The sequence below is a fragment of the Rosa rugosa genome, chromosome 3 (genome assembly GCF_958449725.1).
Source record: "Rosa rugosa chromosome 3, drRosRugo1.1, whole genome shotgun sequence".
NCBI classification, from domain to species: domain Eukaryota; kingdom Viridiplantae; phylum Streptophyta; class Magnoliopsida; order Rosales; family Rosaceae; genus Rosa; species Rosa rugosa.
Genome location: NC_084822.1, coordinates 11361112 through 11389098, shown reverse-complemented (window position 1 = coordinate 11389098; position 27987 = coordinate 11361112). Strand labels below are relative to the sequence as shown.

The window sequence follows — 27987 nt, the reverse complement described above, 5'->3', positions numbered from 1 at the left end:
TGTATGATCACAAAGACAAGAAAAAGGATAAGAAATGTTGAAATGGTAATTTACTTACTTTCCAAATCTAGGAGTTTAGGACTAATTGATCACAAGGTAACAAGAAGTTTGCATACTTATGAAGTAGTATATTATTTCGTAACTTGGATTACAAGAAGTATAATCTTAATTTCACTAGAGCGTCATAAACTTGGACTAAACCAACTCAGTTGACTAGGTGATGAAATGCCAGCAACATCAAGACTTGGAAACGGCCGCTTAATTTTTCTGTCATCTAAACTAAAGATTCCGATTTCACGAGATATATTTGATCCAAGAAGGGTCTTAAGAGGTAGGTTGATAGTTGCGTATCCGCTTGTTGCAAAATAAATGCAATTTCCTTGTAGTTTGAAATCACTTGCCGGAAAGGACAAGGAAGAGCTATGTTCTGCCAAAAATATTATTTGGTCCCCCAAATTTTGTACCTCATGAAAGTTGCCACACTCGAGGTCAATCTTGTATACTACAAACCCGCTTGTCCTCTGATATTCGATTTCCGACTCATCATCATCATCATCATCATCAGCAGCAGCAGCACAGTTGGGCATTAAACAATCGAGCATTTGATGGATCAACAAGATTTCCTTGTCGCTATTTGTTGTCGATTCTAACAAATATGAGTTGTAGTCTCTATTTAAAAAGATTAGATAGTCATCATGATATTCTGTAGTATTACCAACTTCTTTATGGCCGTAGACCAACTTCAATTCCACTGTCATTGCCTGATCATCTCCAAAGTTTAAGATGCGAGCTGCGCCGATGCCATTCTTGGTGGACTTGCTATTATCAACATTATCAACTAAGCCGTATAGCATGCCCTGCGAAAAAAGTAAATCCATGAGGAAGTCGTCCTCATGATTCAGTATCTCAAAGACAGTCCAGCTTTTGTCTCCAGGTCTGCATAATCCCAATTCCTTCTGAGGTTCGAAAACGGCAGCCACAATGCATTCTGAGATATTTGGACTAGACAACACAACTTTAGATACAAAATTCTCGGCATGTTTGTCGGCATGATTGTTGATAACCTTCCCTAGCATTCTTGCTAGTTGGAAAGATAGGAAAGATGGAATAGTGTTTAAGGAAGGAAGTTGGTGTCGGGCTCTAGAAATCGGATTGTATAGGAACATATCAAAGCCGAATCCTTTTTCTTGTAAAATGATCAACCAACCTTTAGAAGACGCTCGAAACTTGAACTTGCCTTGTCCTCGGAATCGCTTTGGGAGCTCCATGTTCACAACTTCACCCTCAGAGAGGCTGGAAAAGGTTAAGTAGTTGGTGTTTGGGGTTTGAGGGTGTACTAACCATGGCAGTTGTGGAGCACTGCGGATTTCAGCACGCATAACAAGTGAACTCCAAGACATGCAGACCTTGGCTAAGCGTGTACGAGCAATCAAACCCATATTTCGTAGAATCTCCTCCATGCTGTCTTGTGGTGGTGTCTGCCAGCACCCAGCTGACCCATGACAAGTAATTTGGTCGTCGTCGCAGTTCTCTATTTGTTTTCTCTTGCCTGCAGATATTTTGTGTTCATGTAATTTCTTGAAGGAAACAGACCTGGTGGACCAGCGGAGGTAGTTTCCCAGGTTACTGTAAGACAAATATAGAGAGAGCATGACCATCCTTGATTAATTTGGTTGTGCAATTGAAAGTAAGAAAAACTTGAAATGGGACCTTTGTATTTATAACGGCTATACATACTTATATCCAAGCAGGATTCTGAATTCGCATCCAAACTGGATTAGGAAGTCCCACTCTCCTAAGTGATCCATAATTAATTCCGTATGGGATTTTTCATTTTCAACTTGCATAATTAAAACTAGACGCCCCCCACACTATGTGTGTGAAAATTGATATTTTTTTTTTAATAGAGAGTGGGTAGTTTTTTTTACAGGAGTGGGTAGTTTTATGTGAAAGTTTGTAGTTTTTATTTCACGTACTTATCTGCTTCTCACTTTCACAATTTTTTTTTTCTATTGTCTGTTTATTTTATAAGTTCACTATTTTACCCCTATCTATTTTATGAGTTTTAAAGTTTTTTTAATAATTCAGGGTCATTGTGGTACATTTTTTCTATTTTGACTAACAAAACTTCTTCATTAATAATAACTAGCATTTCCTCACACATGCTCTACATGTGTAAGTTATTATTATTATTTTTTTCTTTTTCAGAAAATAAAAAGGAAAAGAGTTAGTTATTGCAGAGAAAAGATAATGGGGAGAGAAAAGTGGATTGTGGATACTTTTTTTGTTTATTTTTTTAATAAAAATATATTTTGTAAATGTCTTAATTATCCTTCTGATTTAATTAATTCTCAAAATTTATTAATCTTCTAGGGTCATTTCTGTCAGAATTCTAGATTTTGGCTAACAAACCCTCTTCTTTTAATAATAGTATAGATATATACTATTATTAAGAGAAGTTAGATGAGAGCTGTGCAGGAGAAGTTAGATACTTTGATGCGAATGCCTTATGTGCCTGAGCAGTATGAAGAACAAAGGAGACTTCATGTGAGGTATAGTGAGCTTTTGACGCAGCAGGAGAAATATTGGAGACAGCGTTCTCGCACCTTATGGCTCAAGGAAGGAGACAGAAATTCAGCTTTTTTCCACCGCAAGGCCTCCAACCAACGAAGCCGTAATTTAATCAAGGGTCTTCAAAATGAGCATGGGAGATGGAAAACTGAGCCTGAATGTGTTAGAGGTATTCTGCTGCAATATTATAACCATATTTATGCAACTGAAGGTGTGGAGAATGATGCTCTAATGGAAGTTATTGATGCTACATCGACTAAAGTCACGGAGGAGAGAAGAGAAGAGGAGAGAAGAGAAGAGAAGAGAAGAGAGCTTTTTCAGATTTGCATAGCCCTTTTATATTGCTCCTTGAGTCCTCTTTCATTCCTTTTTGGTTTGAGACTCCTTGAATTGTAGAGAAAGGCAACTTCTTGATTCTCTATTTGATTTAGGATTCTCCACACTTTGTCCAATGAGAATTTGCCATATCATCATCAATATTTCTGCGAAGTCACCTCATCTTTGATGGTGTTCCATGACCATAACAATAATAACAGGCAGCTCATGATGATCTTTGGGGAAGGCTTGAACTACGTACTTTGCTAAGAAGTTCTTTCATGCTCATATTCAGGGACACCCATGTCAACACATACATGTATGTGCACAGATCGAGGACTCTAATGAGTTTCTTAGCTTCGAGGTCAGTTATTGTTTCTTCATAAATAGTTCCAGCATCAACATAATATGAATATTATCATGCTTTCGACTGACTTGTAGAGCCTAAACATGATGGGAAGCATGTATCCTCTGTTGACATGAGCTGTATCAATTAACTTTATTATATATGATTTATTTTGTGTATCAACTAGATTTATTGTGTATCAATTAGTATTAGCATTATAGTTGACTTGGAATGATAACCGGAAATATATTGGATGTCTTGGGATCTTCTTTGTAAACCTAAAGAGGAGGGAGGAATGGGCTTTAGGAATTTATATGCTCAAACCACGAATGGTTGGAGGTCGACTCGGCATCCAGTTGTTTGCTCGCCCAACTTTATAAAGCAAGGTACTTTTCTGAGAGTGATTTCTAGTCTTGAAGAAAGTGACTCAAAATCAGACTATATGCTCATTGCGTCTTGTTTCTGGTGTATCCCTAGCTCCAGAATCGTATCTACAATTCCCATTCCACGAGCATAGTTAGCTATATGTGGATCTTTTGTGGAAATCTTTGTGAACAGTTTGTTGGTTTATGTTGCAATGAATGTTTGCAATCTTATTGGCTTTTGATATTTTTCAGTTTTGATTTTCATTCCCATAGAGTTATACATGCATATTTGCCTTTGATATGGTACTCTATTTGATTGAGATTGCATTTTTGTACCCATCTAAAGTGAAATAAGTCTTGGTCAACTTGGTCAATGTAATTTGTAAGGAAAAATCTTGATTTGGAGGGAAGAAATCACCTCCATCGGTCAAATTCATATGCGTGTTTTGGAAGGAAGAAGTAGTAGCTGATTCTCGTCTTAGCAAAGAAATTTAGGGCATACAAGTCTTTTTACTCTCATTTTGTGGTGCGCCACACGTAGTTAAGTTAACTGCTCCATGACAGAAATTGAACAAGAACATGACATGCATTTATAGGAAAAATAAGTGTAGGTATCACATTAATGGTACGTTTACTTATTTGGAATGGAAAATAATCATGAATCGGAAACAAGTGGAATGAGAGAAGAAAGGAATCAGTATTGATTCTGGAGAATTGGGGTGCCTGTGAAAATTGATCAAAATACCTTGGATAGAAAATTTGGTCTCTTTGCTAGGGTCTTAGTTGATATTGATTTATCTTCTGATCCTCCACAGAATTGGCTGTTCGTCGCAACAACGGAGAGATTGTTGTAATTGAAGTTGGATACGAGCGTCTCCTTGATCTTTGCTCGCATTGTGGTGATGTTGGGCACAATGTTACAAATTATAAGCTTTTGTGAAATCATGCAACTTCTGGTTAGGCTGTGATGGAGATGAATCAAGGTTAATCGCTTAAGCGTCGCCGACAGAGGACAAAACAAGTATTTGTTGCAAAGAATAGTGAGCAGGTGGATAAGGGAAATAAGATGGTTGTTTCTCCTATGCCAAGTGTGAATGTAGATGCCAGAGAGGGTCCTTCATTCGCACGAGCATCGCCTCCTCTTGTTGCAGCAGTAGTTGTTGATTCAAAATTGAACCAGCATCGCCTCCTATGCCAATTATTGAGAAGGTTGCTGATCCAATTGTAGAAAAAACTACTACTCCATTTGTTGTTGAGCAAGCCATTGTTCCAATAGTACAGTAGGTAGGACACAATATCTCAAGCCCAGTTGCAAGATCAGTTCCAACAAAACTCCCCAGGTAATGTTAATGTCAATATTTCCATTGGTAATAATTTTGCTCAAATGCAGCAAGGCGAGAGCATTATTGCTGATGAGCAAGAGACAGAGGGAGAGTGCAATGACACTTTGGTTGGCACTAATAAGATGGATTCCGTTTTGGTGGAACCTAGTGTCCATCAGACTAAGTTTTGTTGGGGTGATTTGGAAAATAAAGAACCCGTTGGTCATCACACATATGCTTAGGCTGAGATAGGTCCTTTGTGTTCCTGGTTTGTTGAGGGTGAAGCAACTTTGGAAGATGAGAATCTTCTTAAGTCTATCCCAAAGTCTCAAAATAAAAAATTGAAGACCAAAAGAGATTCACAAGACCCTTACCCTACCTGCAATTGGACGCCCATTGTGCGTCTTGATCTTTGATTCAATCGGCTTTGCTTAATCTTGCTTATGTTTTGGTTGCCTTTTGGTTCTGTTGTTTTTTCTAAGAGCATCTTTAGCAGACTCTTTATTTTGACTCCTTAGCTATTTTGGAGAGAATGTTTAGCTTTTTATCTATTTTAGCAGCTGCACCAGACTCCTAAGTGGCTCTCTATTATAACTTTTAGCTATCTCGCTCCTAAATATAGAGAGCGGGATGAGGCTCTCTATAATTTAAAACATTCATTTTAAGTTATTTAATGTAATTTATAAATACATTTAAACTATTTAATCTTCATTTAAAAAATAATATAAATTCAAAACTAGTTAAAATAGAGAGCATTGATGCAGATGTAATTCTAAAGTGGCTAGCTAAAATAACTTTTTAGCTACTTTAGTTAAAATTTAACTCAAAAATGTCTAGCATTGCTAAAAATGCTCTAAGGCCCCGTTTGGTTGACTGGAATGTTACAATGAGAAAAGGAATTGTACTACTTTTCCTTTCAAGGATGGAATGGAATTGATTTAGCATTTCCATTTGTGGTGTTTGGAAGGATTCAAGACTTGAGATTAGAAAATGGTTTGAGAGAATTAATTTGTTAATGATTTTCCAATAATGCCCAATCGAATTAAATGTGGAAGATTAAAAATGAATGAGCGGAGATAAGAATTATTAATTGACCAGATTTTATGAGGGGCTAAACAAGTAAATTTTCAATTCTATTGAGTGAAGAAATTGAAATACCACACCCTATATGGTATTTCTATTCCGCCTCTTTTATGGAATTGAACTCCGGTCAACTCATTTATTTTACTTTCCTTTCCAAACTTATGATTTAACCAAACATGACAATTTAATGGAATGGGAAACAATTTCACAGATCTGATTTCCTGGCTAACAAACGGGGCCTAAGGGTTTTGGCTTTATATCCCCCTTTAGATGCTATCTTTTTTATTTAATAAATTTCTTCGATTGCCAAAAAAAAAAAATGCGCAACAAGATTGGAATGATGAAATGTGTTTTTAATTGTTTGAAATTTGAAAAGAAGAAGAATAACTGAAATATTGGTTCAAAGAAACATTATATTTGAGGGTTAACTAAAGTTTTACATTTTTTAAGTAGTTATTTTAAGTTTTTAACAACATTAATGTGGTAAAAATGATAAACAAGTGAATTATTTACATTTTTAACGAGCAGGCCTGTGACAGATCGTGTTCAAGCGAAGCCCAGCCGGTTTGGCCTGCCCCGTCTTTAATTCTGCCCATGCTAAAACTAAATTGCGCAAACCTTAAGTGGGCCGGACTCCTTCATGGTTTGCTTACCTCTACAACATTATATGTCGGGGTTTTGTCCATTTACCTCATTTCTAGGGATTTTTTTCTCCCTTACCCCATTAAGTTTTTTTAATTCCCTCTTACCCAATACACTCTAAGGGAGTCTTCCCTAATACCCCATTAAGATTTTTTTTTTGTTTTTAATTTTTTTTTAATACCATTTTACCCCTCACCCCTTTGTTACTTAAGGAGAGAGAGAGAGAAAATGGAAGAGAGAGAAACTATAGGAGACTTCGCCGGAGCCCGTCACCGGCCGCCGGAATCCGGTCACCGGTCGCCAGAATCTGGTCACCGATCGCCGGATTCCGGTCACTGGATTCCTGCCAACTTTCGCCGGATTCCGATCACCGACTGCCGCCCACCGAAAATTGCTGAAAATCTCACCGGAAAGTTTTTTTGCCCCCAATAGACATCTATTGCCCCCTAATAGAGGGGCAATAGACGTCTATTGCCCCCCAATAGACGTCTATTGCCCCAATAGTCTATTGCCCCCTAATAGACGTCTATTGGCCCCCAATAGATGACTATCAGCCATGTATTGCCCCCCAATAGACGACTATCAGCCATGTATTGCCCCCCAGTAGACGTCTATTGCCCCCCAATAGACGTTTAGATTACCAAAATGGTAATTAATCTTCCTAAAACTACACAAATAAAACTTTGATTAAAGAAAAAAAACGAGAAGGTTACATCAATTCAAAACGTCTATTGCCCTCTAATAGACGTCTATTACCCCCCAATAGACGACTATTGGCCATGTATTGCTCCCCAATAGACGTCTATTGCCCTCCAATAGAACTTTCGGTAGCTGAAATGGGAATTAATATTCCAAAAATTAGACAAATAAAACTTTGATTAAAGAAAAAAACGAAGAGATTATATTAATTTAAAAGCGCCTATTGCCCCCCAATAGACGTCTACTGCCCCCAATAGACATTCAAAAAAAAAAAAAATTCACTTTCTCTCTGCCCCATTACTTAAAAAAAAAAAAAAAAAAAAAACGAAAGAGAGAAATTGATTTGGCCACCCAGAGAAATACTTTGGGCACCCCAGAAATCCGGCTAGACGTCACCGGTGACCGTGCTTTCTGCTCTCTCCAATCCTCGAAATGCTAGCAAAATCCTCCTCAGTGAAAACGGCGTCGTTATAGGCCAAGAGTGAAGGTCGATCAATCCGGTTTTCTCCTCATCCACATGCAATCGAGGCTGCAAATGGAGGTCGAGTTGTTGAGGTCGACGACGACGGCAACTGAGCGGTCGAGATCGGAATCGGAATCGTTTGACTGCGACTGCAGTCGAGGTCGACGGCGGTGAGAGAGAGAGTTGGCGACGACGCCGTGGTGGGCGGCCCGACTCTAGTAGTAGGCGGAGGGGCTTTGTAGGGCGGGGAGAGAGAGAGAGAGAGAGAGAGAGAGAGAGAGAGAGAGAGAGAGAGAACGCAGATCGGAGAATGAGAGAGAGAATTGGCGTCCGGGGGGAGAGAGAGAGAGAGAGAGAGAGGACAGAGTGGCGCGGTTGTAATTCTTTAATTGGGTTGAGGGAAAAATGGTCATTTGGTGTTAAATTGTGTATGTGGGAACAAAAATCTGTTGCTGGGGTAAGTGGGATAATTTTTGCTTATTTTGGTGTTTTGGGTCAAGAACCCTTATATGTCATTTGGAGTTGGAGACGTATTTTTCTTGTGTGTGTACACTAGAGCGGATCAAACCCTTAGTTTAGCTTAATTCTAACCTGATCACTCTCGTTAACCACTCAGGCTAACCGCAAATATTGAATGTAACAATTTTCCATGGACAAAAATTCGATGTCAACTTTAGGAACATCCAAATTAATTCAAGGACCTGAACTCATTTACAAGTTGTCAACACGCAATCACAAAACTTTTATATACTAGGCCAAAAAATCAATCAGACAACACATATCAGACGACAGCAAACATTTTAACTGTCGTCTGAAATAATCAGACGACAGCAAGAATTTTTCTGTCGTCTGAATTTTTGAATCAGACAACAGTTGTTACATTGCTGTTGTGCAATTGTAATTCAGACAATGGTTATTTTTTCGATGTTGTCTGAATCAATCAATTCAGACAACAGTTATTACGTTGGTATTGTCCAAGATTGATTAACACAATGGTTGAGAAAATATGTTGTCTGATTGTTTTAATCACACAACAGTTATTACTTCTCTGTTGTGCAATTACTATTAACACAATGGCTGAAAAAGATGTCGTCTAATTGTTTTAATTCACACAACAGTTTTTAGTTGTCTGTTGTGTCATTCTCCTTCAGACAATGTATTTGAATTGATGTTGTCTGAGTTTTAAGGTTCAATATATGCTGGCGCCCTTCTTAATTGACTTTAACACTTCGCCAAATTTTCAATTTTTCACTTCCCACCGTTCAACCAAAACCCGAGCGCGCGCTTCTCTCTCTCAAAATCACTTTTCATCTCCCCGAGCTCACCAACCATCTATCTCTCCCACTCTCCCTCTCAGCTCTCTCTCTTCCACTCAACAAAACTACCTCTCTCTTTTCACAGCACCCATCTTTTTCCTTCGCCGAACTGGTTGAATATCTCTATTTCCGATGTAAGTAAATCTCCAAACCCTAGATTTCTGATGTGGGTTTTGTAATTTGGGGGTTTTTAATTGGGAGACCCAGAATTTCATATCGAAGACCAGCTAGAACACGAGCTCGGCTCTCCTCTCTCTCCCGCAGCCCCGCTCTCTCTCTCTGTCTCTCTCCGGCACGGCCGCACGACGCCTTTTCTTTCTTCGACGGTGACGTCGTGATGGACTGACGGTGCACGGTGAGTCTGGGTTTCTGTTTATCTTAATTTCTGCTTCTGGGTCTTCACTCTTCAATCGATTTATGGCTTCCTCTTAATTTCTGCTTCTGGGTATTCAATTTTCAGTCTTCAAGTCTGGGTTTGGCTCGAACTCTACTAGGTGAAGCAGCTTCGATTTCAGTTTTCGACTCGATTTCGGAAACTTCAAGCTTGGTAAGTTGCTGCCATCTTTCTTGCTTCGATTTCTAGGTTCGAATTGCATCCTGCCTTTCAGAAAGGGCAGGCCTTTGGCATCAACCATTGGTGGGATCAGTGATTTGAAGCCAAATTGGTATCTGGGTTGGATCAGTTTGGCTGATTGTAAAGGCTTGTTGGGTAATTGTGGGGTTGAGTTGAGTGGTGACTCATTGGTGTATCTGGGTTCAAGGCCTGAGGAGGATGCGGTTTATTGGGCTATTGATGTGTCTAAGGAGGATGGTGTGGTTCCTGAATTGGGTGGGAAGCAATTGTGTTTTGTTGAGCTCAGAACACTTATGGTGGCTACTGATTGGGCTAATGAAAGGGCTATGGCAGCGTTGGCTGTTGCTGGTCATGTAAGTGCTTGTGTTTAATGCTTCAAGTTTGATTATTGATGCAAATGTTGGTTTTGACATTATAGAATAGACGTTTTCAATTGAAGTTTGCTATTGGTGTGATGGTTTTCGAAGATAGTTTCAAATGTGTTGTATGGTTTTGGTGTGTGATCAGGCCAGGGCTTTGCTTGAGTGGCACAGTTCATCACTGTTTTGTGGACATTGTGGAGAAAAGACGGTCCCCAAGGAAGCTGGGAGACGCAAGCAGTGTTCTAGTGAGCTGTGCAGAAAGCGGGTCTACCCTCGTGTTGATCCGGTGAGAATATGCTCTACCAATTTCGATTTCAAGCAGTACTTGCTTCAATTCCTTATATAGTTGTCTCAGACATTTGCCATTTTAACAGGTTGTCATAATGTTAGTGATTGATAAAGAGAATGATCGTGCTCTGTTGAGTAGACAATCCCGATTTGTACCTAGAATGTGGAGTTGCTTAGCTGGTTTTATAGAGGTTAGTGCCTTGGCCAACTTGAGGACCATTTGAGGGTTAAAAAGCAGTTTCATTAGCTTGGATCTTTTTGTTGTCCATAGCCAGGAGAAAGCTTAGAAGAAACGGTGAAGAGAGAAACATGGGAGGAGACTGGTATTGAAATAGGAGAAGTTGTCTATCATAGCTCTCAACCATGGCCTGGTATGAACATTTCAAACTTCGTTTGAGCATCATACAGTTTTTCTTCTTTAGCTCTGTATTGATTTATTGAGTTCCTAATTTGGCTTATTTCCAGTTGGACCTGGTTTATATCATCCATTCTTTATCAATTGCTATAGGGACGATGTAGTTCCAATTAGATGGCCAGTGGAATATTCAAGCAGTTGCAGTGAATCTGATCCTCTGGAGTTCCTTTCAACACCATTATCTTGTCTCGCTCTGAGGGACGAGCCAGCTGAAAATTCAACTGCATCTTATATGAGGTGTGTGAATGCATATGTTGATTAGGCATAGTCTGAAACATATATTTATTACCACCCATTACTTGGGTTACTTGTGTTCTTTTTTTGTTTTTTTTTTTGTTTGAAGTATATATAGAATATGCAATGACATACACGATTCTCTACTTGGATTAATTTCAATGATCGTTGTAATTCTATTGTCAGAAATAATGCATCCAACATGAGTGGAAAGAAGGCCACCGGATCAAAACCAAGGTGGTAATTAATGCGATGAGGTACAGTTCCACATCTTCTCTCAAAGTGGACAGCATTCTCTTTATAATCTAACATTAATTTCTTTACGAAACATTTTTATATCTAAATATCTAACTTTGAAATATGTAAACATCTGAATTTCAGAAGAGGACATTATGCAAGGCCAAAAGCAGTGGAATATGTTGATTATGCCTCATATGGATGTTGTAAACATTACATATGAAATAGTTGCAGCTATCCAATATTTTGGCAAAAGTTGATTTCAAGTGATCTTACCTTGATACAATCAACTTGTCCTAAGGAAAAATTTATTTTTGGTGTGTTGATTCAGTTTCTGCGAGGTCAAAAAAATGCTTACCTTGATACACAATTCTTTCTTCTAATTTGGAGTCTTGGACTTTCACAAGTGATATCTTGTCATGTTTCCAGCTCTGTATTTGGTCCATACTTTCCTCAAAGCTCAGTTATTTTTTCATTATCTGTGCATGGCCTCAATGTAGTTTCCTGATTTCTAATTTTTTGTTTAGATTTACATTTATCTTTCTTTTCTAGAAGGATGGTTTTTCAAGATATACAATACTAGTATTTAACCAATTCACTCATCTCTGCATTATCATATGCAGGTTCTTACCAAGGGTTAACAGAAGGATCGATGTACTTAAAGCTGCTGGTGCATTGTTAGTTTTGTGTTTTTTTTTTTGGTATAAGGGCTTAATTGAGTTTGGGTTTCGATGTTTGGAAGTGATGAAAGATGACTTGAAAACTTGTCTGTGATGGTAAATTTTTGTTCTTTTTTCTTGTACAGGTTGAAAAATACAAGGCTGCTAATCAACATACAATATTTACATTGGAAGAGGTATGTTTAGAGTCTCGCTACGTTACCTGTGTATAGATGCCTATCCTTTCCTGCATTCACGTGAATTGTGGTTCAATTGAAACAAGCCATTTTGGTTTATGTTGTTGTCTTAGTTGCTGGAATGAGACCACATATAATATTGATTCCTTGGGACAGATGAAGCGCTACATATCCATGTCACTTTCCTTTTTTCGTGTAATAATTGGATGGCTATGGCAATTACAATGGTGCCAGAGTGAACTTAGAATATTGGCCCAAGATATGATATGCCAGATCAAAATAATTCAATTCCCTCTCAGGTGATTTCTGCAAAATCTAGTGCTCTGTTGTCATTGTTAATCAAATATTGATTTTGTATATGCTTGTACTGGAGGTAGATACTTATGCTTCTAATACAAGTCTGCTTCTTATGTGCTGCCTGAAGTGGCATGCTTTAGTTGGAGGCAACTTACATACTAAAGAATCAATTACTTGGTAGTTTTACATCTGTAAATGAGAGGAGGAGGTTGTTGATCAATTGGGAACTAGCAGTTCTTCAAGACTTGGTTGGTTTCAACATTTCAGTAAATGTTGTTAGAGAACTAGTTCTGTTGATGTAATGACTTTGTTGGATATATGGATGAATGTATCGGATTTTTACATAAATGAATGTGTTTTGGATGTGATGTCATTTTGAATGTATATCAGACCATTCAATCCAGCTAAAAACTATTGTGCAATAATTGATCATCACAAAATGCCTAACAAAAACTGTTGTATGAGCCATCTAATTACAATACTATAAAGACTAAAAGAACGAGAAAGTCATTGTCCAGCAAAACAACAAACAATAATTTTTTGAAGAAATCTATAGTATCAATAATGGATAGACAATGGGATTTGCAAGTACATATTGTCTGACCAAGCCTTCAGACAACAGCAAGCATATAAGCCCCTGTTGTCTGGCACAGCCTTCAGACAATAGTAAGTATATAAGCCCCTGTTGTCTGACCAAGCCTTCAGACAACAGCAAGTATATAAGCCGCTGTTGTCTGACCAAGCCTTCAGACAACAGCAAGCATATAAGCCCCTGTTGTCTGACCAAGCATTCAGACAACAGCAAGCATATAAGCCCATGTTGTCTGGCACAGCCTTCAGACAACAGTAAGTATATAAGCCGCTGTTGTTCTTCTTGGTATTCAGACAACAGACTGGGTAGTAACTGCTGTTGTACTAAATTTTATCAGACGACAGTTTTCTGGTATTGTCTGATTCATGTATCAGACGGCATTGAGATAGACAACAGCAAACCTTATAATCAGACGACAGTGAAAAACTGTCGTCTGATTGAATTTTTGGCCTAGTATTATTGCATTACAACTCATATAAAGTTGAAGAAATCCACCTTTGAGAAACTTTTAGCAGTCAAGTATAAATCATCTATTCTGGGCATCTTAATCACGATGTCTTTCAATGAATTCAGTCTATTTGTATCTTAAAAAAAAAAAAATGACACCTCAAGTCATTTAACAAATTAAAAGTTTCTCTGAGTACTTCAATACCATGCATATTCCGGGTTGAAGTGGCAACTATCCAACATTTTTATCACATAGTTCTTATCTCTACCATTTTAGAAACATGCAATGTCAAGAAATACTACTTTGACTGAGTCTTCCAGTGCATTATAACTTATTTTAAGAATTTCTTGATCTTCAAGTTAGGTGCTCTTTTATAACCATCAAAAATTGTGTTCCATTGATCAATAGTTCTACCGCATAGAAGTGATCCTAAAATTATGAGACCTCATGGAAGCCCCTGAGCATAGTTTACTATTAATGTAATTACGAGTTGGGCAAAATCATCCGGAAGTTTACTTCTTCGGAAAGCATTCCAACTAAAGAGCTCGAATGCTTCATCAAAATCTAATTCCTTAACCTCATATATCAGGTTAACTTGATGAGAAGCTAATAGATGTTTATCTCTTGTTGTCATGTTAATTTTACTACCCAAGCCAAACCATTCAGAGCCTCCAATGAATTTGCTTAACTCGTCCATTTGATTCACATCATCAAGAATCAAGAGAACCCTTTTGTGTCTCAACATTTCCCTTATCATGCTGATTCGTTCATCAACATTGGTGACCTCTATCTGCTTTCCCCCTAAAATCTCATATAGAAGAATCTCTTGTACGTGCATGGTTGGATTGGCCCTCCATGTGTAGTTGAATTGTCTTGAATATTCTCCAAAAAATAGCCAACTTCAAACTTATGGACAATTGAATTATAAACTGCTTTGGCTATTGTTGACTTGCCTATTCCAGCAATCCCACATATACCTATCGTGCGTACATCATTTACTCCAGCGCCTAAAAGTTGATATATATCTCGTGTGTTTGAAAGGAAATATCTCACATTGAAAAAATGACAAATAATATATAATTTATTAGTGAGTGGCTCTTACCCGATTGTACCGAGCCATTTTGTGATTAAAACCCAACAACTATCGGGTGGTTAAGTTGGAACAATATCGGTACAATGGTGGGTCACGGGCCACACTTGTCGCTGTTTAACATGGTATCAGAGCGGGTCATTCTTCAATTGCGTCTCCAATTATCATGGGCCCGAATTTGGATTTCTTATATTGCAATCAGAATATTCCGATTGAATTATTACCAAGTGTCCGATGTGAGCCTTGGATTGTATTGACCAAGTCTCCGATATGAGGCTTGTGTCCCAATTTTCAATGTGGGAATTGGATTAATTAATTTCATGTATAGACCTAGAGCTAGGTTGCACGTGAGAGGACGTGTTGGAAAGAAAAGATCTCACATTGGAAAATTGACAAATAAAATATAACTTATAAGTGGGTGACTCTTACCCAATTGTACCTAAACCTTTTGTGATTAAAACCCCACTACAACAATATCAGCCTATAGTGACCAAATCCATAGTGACCTAATTATAATGGTCACAAATAATATTGATTTACTGACCAATAAGAAGTACTGGTCATTAAACTACTCGGCGGTAATAAAAATTAAAAGCCCGCCCGTTTTATAATTTGTAGTGACCTACTCTATGACAAATAGTGACCTAGTCCGCTTGGTAAGTAATTTTTTTTTTATTAGTGACCAAATTTAATCGCTTTCAGGGACTCTAGAAACCACATGTCTAATTAGTGACCGAAGAAAACTTAAAAATAATTTCATGGAGGCGGGATTGTTGGCGCCTGGCAGTTTCTTGAGAAAAGCAAAAAAAAAAAAAATTGAAGAGTTAAGCCATATCTGGACTCCCTCCACCAAAAGCTCAGGTTTACATGATCAATTCTTGTGTTTACAGCCTCGATCCATTCCTCTATCTTCTCACTCCCTTAAGTATAACCGTAATTCTCTCAGCGTCATCTCCATAGCTTCGATCATTTCACGTTTGCTTCGCCTATCTTTCAAGTCGGCACCGTCATCAAATTAATTTCAGGGGGTTTGGTTCGCCATGAGTAGTAGAGCTTCCTCTGTTGTCTTCTGCTCTTCCGCTTCCCTCTCGTTAAGCAGGTGTGGTTAATTTTTCTTTACCTTGTTCATTGTTAAGTACTGTTCAATTAAGATTAGGATCATTAGGCTGATTAGCTATATGTGAATTAGCTTTGATGTCGTTATTTTGCAGAACACATTGATTTTGAGAGGGATTTGAGGATTGATTGAAGTTGGAAAGATTCTACTAGGTAAGGGGTTTTCATTCAATCAATTAAGAGTATAGTAATTTGAATCATTGAAGTGGCCTGGGAGCATCACTTTTTGTTTATTGATGTTAAAGAAGTCTGCGCATTGTGAAATCGGACTGAGAACCAATAAAAAAAGAGTTTAGACTTAGGATTTAGGAGTTTGCAGCCTTGAATGATCATAACCCAATGGTCTCTACTCTAATTCTCAGCTTCGTTTTCACTTTCCGCGCTTCTGTTTCTGAATCTATTTATCTCTTGCCATTGATTTGATTATGTAGTTGAATTTTTAATTTCATACATAGATATTGTTTTGAAAAGTCTCTGACTTGACCCTTTCATCTCTTCTTTGTTAATTTTCGTTTTGTGTTTGTTCTGGATGAGGATGGGTACATGTTAAGCCCACAGTTGCTTCACAATCTGAACTCAATTAAAAAAGAAAAGAAAATAATATGTAAATAAGCCAAAACAACTGAAAGTTAATCTACAAACTATGATACATAACAATAACGAATGAGCTTGAACCTCAGTCCTTGGAAGAGTTGGATGGCCAACAATGACCTGGAGTTCAGGCGAAACACAACAAAGTTTGTTTTGAAACCCACCACACAGCTTGTGAGGCTCCTTTTAAAACCAATTTTTTTGTTTGTTTTGTTATGGTGATATTAGAGGCAGAGCATGAACTATATATTGTGTCCCTTCTCTTACCAGTGCCCTCTCTAGTCTCTATATTGTCCCTAAAATTAGAGTAGCATGATCGATCTAATTAAGTATAGTCCCCTAAATAAGGTTGGGTTGGTTATAAGAAAATAACAAAAAGTGCTGCTCCCATGATTGTTTTCATCTCTTTGTTTATATATGAGCAACCATTTTTATTCTTATATGGTATGTATTCATTAACAGTTAAACTTAAATGTGTTTACTGATTTTTGTCAATTTGTTTATATTGTTTTTGTTAAATTGGTATTATGATTGAATCACTTGTCTCTTTGCTGCTAGACTTGCAATACCATTATCACCTTAACCCATATGTGGGCAATTGTAGTTATAGTTGATGTCCTCTGCAATCAAAAGGTCATGTTATAAGTTCAAATAACATTTGCCTGAAGATGGGGAGGGAAGGAGGGTCCTATATATGGAGCATGATGGGCATTGGGGTTATTGTTTCTTAAACTATTTCGGAAATGCCAGGAATATAGTCGTAGGGCATATAAATAGGCACCTAGTCCCTAATCTCCCACTGTAAATGTGAGGCCAGAAGTTGGCGGACAAGCTTAGAATGATTGGCGGCTCACATATTTAAGGGTTTGATGAAAGTTGGTGTCAAGATGAACCTAAGATGTGAGGAGACTAACCAAGACCAAACTGTCAAACACAGTTCTAAATAAGTAACAAATGAACATCTAATTCGTTCGATTATGTCACTTTCACAAGTCTGCACACACGGAACCTTTCAACAACATGCCTTCTTTCTTTTTCTTTTCCCAGCCTTTATGAAATGCTTGCAAGTTCAGTGTTCACATAAAAACAGGGAAGGGAGAAAGAATTAGGTTCGGCCATAGGTGCTGAGAAAGAGAATGGGGAGTTTAGAAGTAAACTTGTGGTTCAAAACTTGTGTTGTGTATTGTTGGATCAATTTATGGTACTTGGTGAGATGTTACTCAAAGGGGCTTGTGTGTGTAGCAATTATACTCATATCTGTTGTTAGCTTACTGGTACACTATTGGGTGATTGCATAATGTATTGTAATTCTATTCTTCAGGTCGATGATGACTGGCAGTTCCTTTTAGAGAACAACAGTTTGCAGGTTGAGGAGACAGTAAAAAAATATTCTGATCAATATTATGCAAAAGTAATTTTCTGGAATTCTTTCTTTTTCCATTACTACACAGTCTGATCAAATTCTTTTGTTTCCATTATCAACAATATTATATGAGCTTTTGACACTTCCTATATTACAATGGTTTGCATCTGAACTGAAGTTCTTTATGTTTTTCAGCTAGGGCACATGGAGCAGTAGCTTGAGAAAACTCTAGATACTCTGATGTCCAAGTGCAGGTATTTATTGATGATGCCACTACGTCAATAAACTCATCAGACGACAGAGCTCAGACAACAGAATGATTGTTTTCTGTAGGGCTGGGATCGGGCCGAGCTCGTGTAAAATTTGGTGGGCCCGGGTTATGACTCTTTTTCTGCGGGCCGGGCTCAATTACTGATTTTTAATTTTTGGGACCGAGTTGGGCCCGGACTGATTTTTACGGGCCGGGTTTTCGGGCCCAACAGGCTGGTTAAGGGAGGAAAAAAAAACACCCTGCTCTGTTGAAATTTCACATTTTCACAAGATCAGTACCACTGATGAACATGTCAAAGCAAATGATTCATCACAATTCAAGGCAAACCAAATGAATAAATCCACCTGCTGAACAAGTTTCAAATTCCAACATAAGTACATAACAACTCGACAAATCCCAGCAAATTCAAGCAAGTGATTCATCACAATTCAAGGCGAACCAAATGAATAAATCCACCTGCTGAACAAGTTTCAAATTCCAACATAAGTAAACAAGTTTCAAATCCCAGCAACTCAACAAATCCCAGCAACATAAGTAAACAAGTTCATAAATAAACAACAAAGCAAGGAGGCAGCTCCTTCACATGGATCCAGCACTCCAGCTCCAGCAGCTTCATTTCAGTTCCATCCTAGCAATGATTGAAAGATGCATATAGCCTTAATGAGCTTGGACAGAAGGATTGTTCCCTGCAATTCAAGAACATGACCAGCAACAACTCAAAAACGTGACTTGCAGCAATTCACAAACATGACCAGCAATTTAAAAACTTTCAACACTAACCTTGGTCTGCCATAGCAGTTTTCTTGCTTTTTTTTTTTGAAGCCTTTGCAGCCTTGTCTCCACTTTGTTTGTCTGCAAATTCTGTGGAAAAATGTACAGAGTTAATGACATTCCAAACATTGAAAAAACTGAAAACAAAGAAAAGAATTAAAAAAGATATGCAAACCATTACATGTACCTATCTCAGCTTGCTCATAAAATTCCATTTCTTCAATTGACGGATAATATTCAATCGAAGATGCATCTTCCTCCTTGATCCAATTCTGCAAGCATATCAATGCTTCAACAGACTTTGGAGTCAATGAACTCCGGTAGGGATCAATGACCCTTTTCCCTGTGCTAAAACAGCTCTCCGATGCTACTGTCGATACTTGAATTGCGAGAACATCCCTTGCAAGAGCTTGTAGGTTTGGATATTTCCCACCATTGAGCTTCCACCACAACAATAAATTGAATTCAGCATTCTTTGGAGGCAACTCAATAGGATCTAAAAGGTACCTATCCACCTCACTCTCAACAACCACTTCACAACTGTCTTGAAGCTCCTTCAGCCATCTTGCCTGTCATTGTTCTTGATGTCGAGGAGCTGCAGCCACTACTTTGAACAGGTTCTTTGTTGCTTTTTTTATGGGAAGTAGAGGAGCTTGCATACAAATCTGTCAAGCTCACCAAAAGATCCTTGAGCTGCCTGCTCTTCTCCTTCATAGAGAATGTATCATAATCTAGATACTTCACTAACACATGTTCAAAGTTTCTAAGTTTGTATCGAGGGTCCAAAACTAACGCCACTAGAAGGAGCTGATTTAAATCTTGAAGGGCACCAAAGTACTTCTTGAATTTGGACTTCATTTTCACTGCCATACTAACCAAAACTTTCTCTGCTTCGCTGCCCTCAGCCATTTCAGGCCTTACAAACAGAGAATCTATCTCTCCCTCTATAGTCACAATCTGATGAAATGCCATATGAGCAGTGGGCCTTGTCGTTGCGCTGATCTTGAGGGTTACATCGTAGAATACCTTCAAAAACTGCACAAATACTGCTGCCCTCTCCCAATCACTGTCATTTGGTGGCCCAATCCTCTTCCTACGCTTCTTGTTCTTGTCCTCTTCCCTAACTTCTTCATTGTCCTCAACAATATCATCATCCTCATCGAAATAACTATAGAATTTTTGCTCCTCTTCTTCTGCCATCCTCTCAAAACCCTTCCTTAACTCTAGGGCTGTATTTAACATCAAAAAGGTGCTGTTCCATCTAGTTGGAACATCAAGCACATATATTTTCTTGCTTTCCGGTACTTCTTTTTCTACACACTGCTTAAAATCATCCAACCTCGACGGAGAACTCCGCACATACTTCACAGCATTTCTTATTGCAGCCACCGACCTATCTAAAATGGTCAAACCTGATCTCACAATCAGGTTTAAAACATGAGCAAGGCATCTGACATGCAAATGCTTGCCTCCCAAAAAAGGGGGAGTAGCCCAATTGCCCATCTTCTTCCTCAAATAATCTATCGCCACCTTATTCGCCGATGCATTATCCACACTCACAGTCAAAACCTTATCAATCTTCCACTGAACCAAACATGCTTCTAAAAGTTTTCCTATGCTTGTGCCTTGGTGGTTGGGAATGACACAAAAGTTTAGAATTCTTTTGTGCATTCTCCAACCATTATCAATAAAGTGTGCCGTCACAACCATGAAATTCACATTTTGAACCGATGTCCATGTATCGGTTGTGAGTGAGACTCTATGATTAGCTAATTCGAACCTCAGTTTTTCTTTTTGTGCTTCATACATTTCAAAAAACCTATTGACAATTACTTTCCTACAAGGAATTGTCCACTGAGGCACAGCCACTGAACAAAAATGCTTAAATCCAGCTTTCTCAACTTGAGAAAATGGAAGCTCATCCAATACAATCATCTTACAACAAGCTGTTATACAAGCATCAGGACACCATTTCCTCATAGCTAAAGATGAATTTTTTGTTTGATCACTAGTTAAAACATGCTGGTCTAATTCCATCCTAGGAGGATACTTCTTGCATACTTTCTCAATGTGACGACTAAGTGTACTAGTGCCATTAAAACTAGAATCACCAGCAAGTTCAGTAAAGCAATAAACACACTTAGCTCGTACTTCATGGCCAACTTTTACCTGCTTTCCATCAACGGTATTGTAAATCGGCTTCTCAAATTTTTCGAAGTGTTCCCAGACCCAACTCCTTGAACTTGGCTTCAATGGCCTCACTTTTTTCTTCTCTACCCGCTTTCTCTTCTTCTGTGATGTTGGAGGCTGCTTTTCTTCTTTTCCTTCTCCTTCAGATGCTGGCACAATTTCTTTCCTCGAATCATCAGTGGCCATATTCAGAGTATGACACTATGAATCAACTGAAGCTGAGAAAAAAAAAATATTCAAAACAATTAAGTACCAAAATCAACTAGCAGAACTATTAAGTACCAAAATCAATCTCTTCAAAATCAATCAAAAGTTCAAAACTATTAACAGAAAGTACCAAAATTATGATAACAGACCAAATCACCAAAATTGTTTTCTTCTTTTCCTCGCAGACAATCTTCTCACTGCCATGTATGATTGAAAGGAAATCGCATAAGAGATGGTATCGAACTTTCAGATTCAAGATCCCAACAATCAAGTACAAAGAGAAATACTTACGAATGTCGCATAAACAGAAAGGAAATGGACATGCAGATCGAACTTCCAGATTCAAGATCGAACTTCGATATTCGCTTTGAAAGGAAATCACATAAGAGATTCTCTGGATCGAACACGTTTGATTCAAGATCGAACAGTCGAAGCAAAGCCGTGGGTCACTGGGTCGGCCGTCGGCGGCAACACGTTGGGTTGGCGGTTCAGCGGTTAGAGATTCTCAGATGAGTCGAAGAGAGGATGAGAGAGTGAGTCGAAGACTGGGCTGAGAGAGTGAGACTGAGAGGTTAGACCGTTAGAGATTAGGCGGCGACATGGTGGGAGACTGAGACTGAGAGAGGCTGAGGCCTGAGGGTGGGTCGAAGAGAGGCTGAGGGTGAGTCGAAATTTGGGAGAGGCGTTGAGGGAATGAGGGTTAGGGTTAGCCGGTTAGGTATTTAGTTGGGATTGTAATCCCCTGCAGCATACATATTGTAAGCCTATTATCATACCAATAATATACAAACATGTGTCAAAGAACAATACCTTCGGGCCTTCGGGCTTTTTTTTTTTTTGATTTCTGAGGCCCGGGCCCGGACTGTTTTATATTTATTTCGGGCCGGGCCTTGAAAAACAGGTATAGGAAAAAGTAAAGCCCGGACCGTTCGGGCCGGTCCCGGGCTAAAATCCCAGCCCTAGTTTTCTGTTGTCTGAAAAATTTTAACGACAGAATGAAAAAATTCTGTTGTCTGAATATAGTGATATGCCATGGTAAATCAGTTTTCTTAAAAAGGTATTGTTTCAGACAACAGATTTCTGTTGTGCATTAAACTGAGATTGATTTAGTTTTGGTTGTTTAGAGGTTTTTTTTTTTTTTTTTTTTTTTTTTTTTTTTTTTGTGAAATGAACTATTTGAAAATGTTATGTATCAGACAACAGTTTTCTGTTGTGCAATAGCACTACGTCAATAAACTCATCAGACGACAGAATGGTTGTTTTCTGTTGTCTGAAAAATTTTAACGACATAATGGAAAAATTCTGTTGTCTGAATATAGTGATATACCATAGTAAATTCGTTTTGAGAAAAATGGTACGTTTCAGACAACAGATTTCTGTTGTATATTCAATGAAGATTCATTTAGTCCTGATTGTGTATTACCTATTTGTTTTTTTTTTGCACAACGTAAAGTGGAATTGGATGCACACTTCAAAGAAAAATCCCCCCCTCCCCCTCAAAATTTATCAAACTGAAAACCTCCATAGTGAACTTCTCTCTTTGCTCTCGACCAAAGGTCCAAAACCATCGAACTGGAAATCCAGCGTCCTCAACCAAAATTTCTTGCCAAATCTTCGCTCAATCACTTGTAATCCAGCACCCTCAGCTCATATTACTGAAAGCCCAGAAGAACCTCACCCATCTCGCTCCGAAAAAAAACTCATTTCAGATCTAAAACCTATGGGGGGACCTCCCTCTGAAAACCTATGCTCTCCCTCTCTCTGGGTGTCTCCTCGTCGTTGTCGTCTCTCTCTCTCTCCTCGACAGCACCGGCACTCTCCCTCTCCCCTCGACGGTCGACGGCGCTCGCTCTTCTCAACAAGTGACGGCTTAGTCCCTCTCTCAAATCAAGAACTTGATCTGTTCCTCTCTCTCAGATTCGATCAATAGCATTCTGGGTTTTTACTCTCCATTTTTCTTGTAGTGTTACCAGCCTTCAGATCCTGAATGGGAAGCTTTTCAAAACATAAGCAACCAAGCTCACACAAACCAATTTCTCGATTCCTCCGGCCACCCCGAAGCTCTCTCTCTCTCTCTCTCTCTCTCTCTCTCTCTCTCTCTCTCTCTCTCTCTCTCTCTCTCTCTCTCTCTCTCTCTCTCTCTCTCTCATCATTGGTGTTGTTGTTTCAAAAGCAGGTTGCTAGAAATATCTGGTTGCCGATTTGCGTTTCTCCGTCTCCGCGTTTGTGAATTCCGCTGAGAAATTGGCAATGCAGCTTGAGATTGTGTGGATTCGGAAAAGTGATTTAAGCTAGCTTGTATCATTTTTATTGTGCTTAAGGGGTTTTCTTTTCGATTTTTTGGAAGGTGGATAATTTAGGTCTCTGAAGATTGAGGCTTGGATAAGGTAGAAAATTAAGGAGGTCAGGTATGGTAGGAAAAAGAGAGTAAAGAATTATTAGTAGTTTTTTTTTAGTTTGGAAGAGACGGAGAAGGACCACAAGTAGTGTGAGTTTCTTCTTAGATGTAGTGTATCTGAAGAAAAGGATATTTTCAATTGTGGCATGGTGCTTTTGATGCCAAATCCAAGTTCTTGTAAGTGTTTGATTCCTTAAGATTGAAACTTTGAATGTTAGAGAGAACCCAATATGAACTAAGCCATTACTTGACTGTGTACCTTTGAATCGTAAAGGTTCATACTTTCCGTTTATCAAGGTGAAGTTGCTTGCTTGTAATACTGATTCGGTTCTTCTAATCTGGGGTTATGTATTTTGGGATCTTATTTTGATGTGGGTTCTTTTGTTTGTTTGGATATTTTGATTAGGTACTTTTTGAGGAAGTTGAAGAAAGTGAAGAAGAGCAATGGACAAATCTTGGCCATCAATGAGGTATTTATCTTACATTTCTGTCGATATAGCGCTTTATCTTTGAGGTCACATGAGTCTGTTATTTAACCGATTGTGGGCTGGCTTCTTAAATTTGTTTCATGTTTGAAATAAAAATTGGGTTTAGTTTATGCTTACCAAGAACTGCATTGCTCGTTTGTTATTGCAATGATGATAGATGTGAATCCCAGCTCCATTATGAGACCTTTTGTGGTCTGGGAATATACTTTATCCACATATATCTGAGCCCAGATTCAGATTGAACAACAAAGTTATGGTTATAGTTTTTAATCAACAAAGTTATGATTAAATGCTGTGATTACTTAGTTTGAATGCCAATGCTCCAATGCATATAATGGCATGAAGTTATGAACTAATGGCTTTTCAAGTGTGGTATGGTGCTTTTGATGCTTATATAATAGGCGTGAGGCACACATGCGCAAGCCTGCATGCTCTCTAGCTCTCAATCACGAACTTCCTTATTGTGCTTTTTCTTCACTTTTGAGGTTTTCTTCCTTACTCATTACGTAGATTCATTGACTAATGTATATTCGTTTTGTCCTTGCATGCGTCCGCAATTGATAACGAGGAACAAGGCATTCCTACAGATTTTTATGATGAGCATCCAGTCAGAGTCACACAAAATGGAAACTGGGGGTCAGAGCTGCAAAAAGATGGAAATGGGGGGTCAAAATCACAGAGGGAAATGGGAGATGCAAAATCTCAAATGGGACTTCTAGTAAAGATGCTAAACTAGTGGAAAGCTCCGACAGCACAATTGACAGTAATACTCTTTCCCTCTCTTTGGAGTATGTGCTTGCTACTGGTTCCATTTTGAGATCCTGCTTCTCCATGATTTACCTTTGGAGATAGAATATTAAAGGAAAATTTATTGTAATCAATCATTCAAGAGATACGGACAACAGGGTACTCAAAATAGAGAAGGGACACAAGGAAATTCAGATGACTCAACTTCTGAAGTGACAGGTAGGAGATCATAGACTTATATAAACACTAAATTGACAAATTTTATAAGTCATATTTACATATTTAATCTTATGTTCATTCAAGATCTTTTGTGATCCTGCAACTGGTATGAGTCATATACAAGCATCAATTATTTACCTTATTTACTGTTAGGAGTAATCTTACTAGAGATTTAGGCAATTTTTCTCAGCTTTGCTAGAAAACATGATCGAGAAGAGCATATGTAGGATAGTTATATGGTAAGTGGTTGTACATACATGTACATTTACAAGCATAATTAGCTATAATGGGCTACGCTCATTGTACCGCCAGAGGTACTAATTCCCGCCAAAGGAATAACATGCAGATGCACAGCCAAGCGGGCAACAGCCTGAGCCTCGGATCACCCCCAGATCACCGCCGACGCGCCGTGCCAAGATAGCATCAGAAGCTCCCAGAGCTGGGGACTGAAGCACATCAGTCCCACATCGAAAGCAAAGAGAAGATCAACCTCTTCCTCACCTATAAAAGGTTCTCTCATCTCTCCTCATTAATTACGCATTTACTACTCATTTATTGTTATCTGTCTATATGTTTGGACTGAATTAGGCATCGGAGAAGTGAAGACCGCCCAACGCGGTCTCCCTCTGACGCCCTGTCTTTCATTTGACAGCTAGCGAAGATCACCAAGTCTACAGAGTAGCGGTCCGCCCATCGGACCCGCGTTAAACGAAGGTTCGGCTACCGCCGGACTTTGAGCATTAACATTGGCGCCGTCTGTGGGAACCCTTGAACAAAAGGTCATCCCACCACAATCACCATGACTAACGGTAGCGGGGGAAACGCTGAAGAGCAAGCAGACCAATCCGCCATTCCCCAACCCCCCAACCCAGCGGTAGGCGTTAACTGCGCACTATTCACCACCCCAGCCAACAACCCCAGCGGTGAGGCAAATCCAAGCAGCAGCCGCCCACCGGGCTAAGATCTCACCACCATGTACGAGCTGGCACTGGCGGACCTTCACAAGGCAAACAGAGAGCGTGAGGAGGAGCGCAGAGAAAAGGCTGAGGCCCAAAGACAAGTAGCTACGTTGATGTCACGTTTTGATGAACTGAAGAGGACGCTGGAAGCCACCGCCAATCCAGCGCAGAGTGAGCAATCACGCAGCACCAGGCGTAGTCGGCCCGGCACCGGCACATTGGTACCGGGGCTAGTCATACAGATGCAGGTACCGCTGGACCCACCTGAATTATTGGGGATGGGACCACCGCCCATCCCCCAACTAATGTTGGAGCAGGAAGCGGAATCACTGCCACATACCAACCGCTCGGAAGCTAGGGCAAGGACTGAGGGCAATCCGCCTGCGCCAAGGCGCAGACAGGTCCAGCAGAATGTCCAGGCTGGTTCAGCCGGCGATGCAACCGCCCAGATATTGGAAAGGATGCAATAACTGGAGCAGAGATTAATCCGGACGGAGTCGGGCGCCCTAGCGCCAACTCAAAATCCACTTTTCGCTTCCAGACCTGGGCCCTTCACCGCTGCGATTCTGCAGGCTATCAGACCAGCGTATGCAAAAACCCCAAAGATGTCACATTACAGCGGCATGTCTGACCCCTTCGTCCATATGGACACCTTCAAGAAGGTCACCAACAACAAGGGATTTGACGACGCCACCCTGTGCCACTTGTTCAGTGAAACGCTGGATGGTGAGGCTATGAACTGGTTCTTCGAGTGTCTGCCGAGGTCCATTGATTCATTCCATGCACTATCACACGCCTTCCTCTCTCGGTTCATCTTATTGTCCGCCAGACATCACAACACAAGTCAGCTGTTCAGCGTCAAGCAAGGGGTAGACGAATCACTGAAGGCATTCATCACAAGGTGGCGGGCGGCAGCATCTCAGTGCCGCAATCTAGAAAAAACAATAGCATCGGCGGCCCTCAAGCAGGGACTCCTCAAGGGGCCATTTCTCTATCACCTCAACTACAATCATCCAAATGCGGCATATGACCACGTCATGAGTGAGGCGGTCATTCACGCCCAAGCAGAATTCATCACATATGGAGAAACCCCACCGCCACCAGCAACACCAACAAGTCAACACAACCATCCTCCAGTCATCAGGAAACCGTTAACAAGACCCCTTCAGCGCCGCCAACTGACAAGAAGAGGGAGTGGCAGCAGGGCCACCACCAGAACAAGCGGCAGAGGGACCAGCACTACAACAAGGGCAACCGCCCAACCCATGGGGATAACCGCAACAAACAGGCGTAGTCCTCTCAGCGGTATGCAGTATTTACAGTCCTCACAGCCTCGTATGAGGAAATATACAATCAATGCAAGGATCAGATCCCACCGCCACCCCCACCAAGATACCCAAAAACGGGAAAACCAAGAAACACCGGCAAGTGGTGCAAATACCACGAGGACAGCGGTCACAATACCAACAGCTGCAATGCTCTCAAAACGGCCGTTGAGACCTTGTACCGTGACGGCAAGATGGAGCAGTCCAAGGTGCGCCAACCGCCACCTGTGATCGCCAATGTTGAGACCTTGGGCCGTATCAACACCATCGACGGCGGTGCCCCAATCACTAGCATGTCCCACAGGGTAAGGAAGCGCTATGCACGCGTTAATCACCCAAAGGAAGTCTGCAACATCCGCTACAAGAGATCCGCCAAACTCCCAAGGTCAGGTTGGGAACCTATTACCTTCTCAGAGGAGGAGGAGTGCGGAGTGCATTTACCCCATGACGACCCATTCTTAGTCGACGCCATTCTTGGCAGATTTTCAGTAGGGAGAATCCTGGTGGATAGCGGGTCCGCTGTCAACGTCATCTTTAGCGGTTGCTACAACCACCTCAAGTGGAACAGGAAATTACTCCAAGATCACGAGCCACTGCTCAGCTTCTCTGGCGACGTCACGCAACCACTGGGCTCCGACTACATGCGGTTGACCATTGGCACTAGTCCGTGCATGGCGGAGATACATACGGAGTTCATAGTCGTCGACTATTTCAGCTCGTATAACGCCATCATTGGACGGCTGACACTCAACAAGCTCAAGTGCATCATTGCCGGATACATGCTTCTCATGAAGTTCCCTACACCCAACGGCACGGGCTGTGTAAGG

At 40.0% G+C, this 27987-nt stretch overlaps 2 protein-coding genes, 1 long non-coding RNA gene, 1 other non-coding gene and 1 pseudogene across 4 annotated transcripts; 3 read left to right on the top strand and 2 right to left on the bottom strand.

Annotated features, from left to right (window-relative positions):
- Window positions 1–182: 182 nt before the first annotated feature.
- Window positions 183–1460, bottom strand: LOC133737214 (uncharacterized). Its single transcript, XM_062164821.1, has one exon. The coding sequence runs from the start codon at window positions 1458–1460 to the stop codon at window positions 183–185; it is 1278 nt and encodes a 425-aa protein (XP_062020805.1).
- Window positions 1461–4788: 3328 nt separating this feature from the next.
- On the top strand, window positions 4789–12758 carry LOC133737213 (nudix hydrolase 19, chloroplastic-like). The gene is made up of 8 exons (XM_062164820.1): window positions 4789–4877; window positions 4988–5047; window positions 9626–10049; window positions 10204–10344; window positions 10433–10537; window positions 10618–10717; window positions 10812–10998; window positions 11182–12758. The coding sequence occupies exons 1-8, from the start codon at window positions 4789–4791 to the stop codon at window positions 11237–11239; spliced, it is 1164 nt and encodes a 387-aa protein (XP_062020804.1). The 3' UTR covers window positions 11240–12758.
- A 1112-nt stretch (window positions 12759–13870) lies between these two features.
- LOC133737212 (disease resistance protein Roq1-like) lies at window positions 13871–14545 on the bottom strand (annotated as a pseudogene).
- Window positions 14546–15409: 864 nt separating this feature from the next.
- On the top strand, window positions 15410–17856 carry LOC133736620 (uncharacterized). Its single transcript, XR_009859626.1, has 4 exons — window positions 15410–15614; window positions 15727–15784; window positions 17544–17633; window positions 17781–17856. It is a non-coding gene; the product is annotated as an uncharacterized LOC133736620 (long non-coding RNA).
- A 6194-nt stretch (window positions 17857–24050) lies between these two features.
- Window positions 24051–24143, top strand: LOC133741582 (small nucleolar RNA snoR69Y). Its single transcript, XR_009862026.1, has one exon. It is a non-coding gene; the product is annotated as a small nucleolar RNA snoR69Y (small nucleolar RNA).
- Window positions 24144–27987: the final 3844 nt, after the last annotated feature.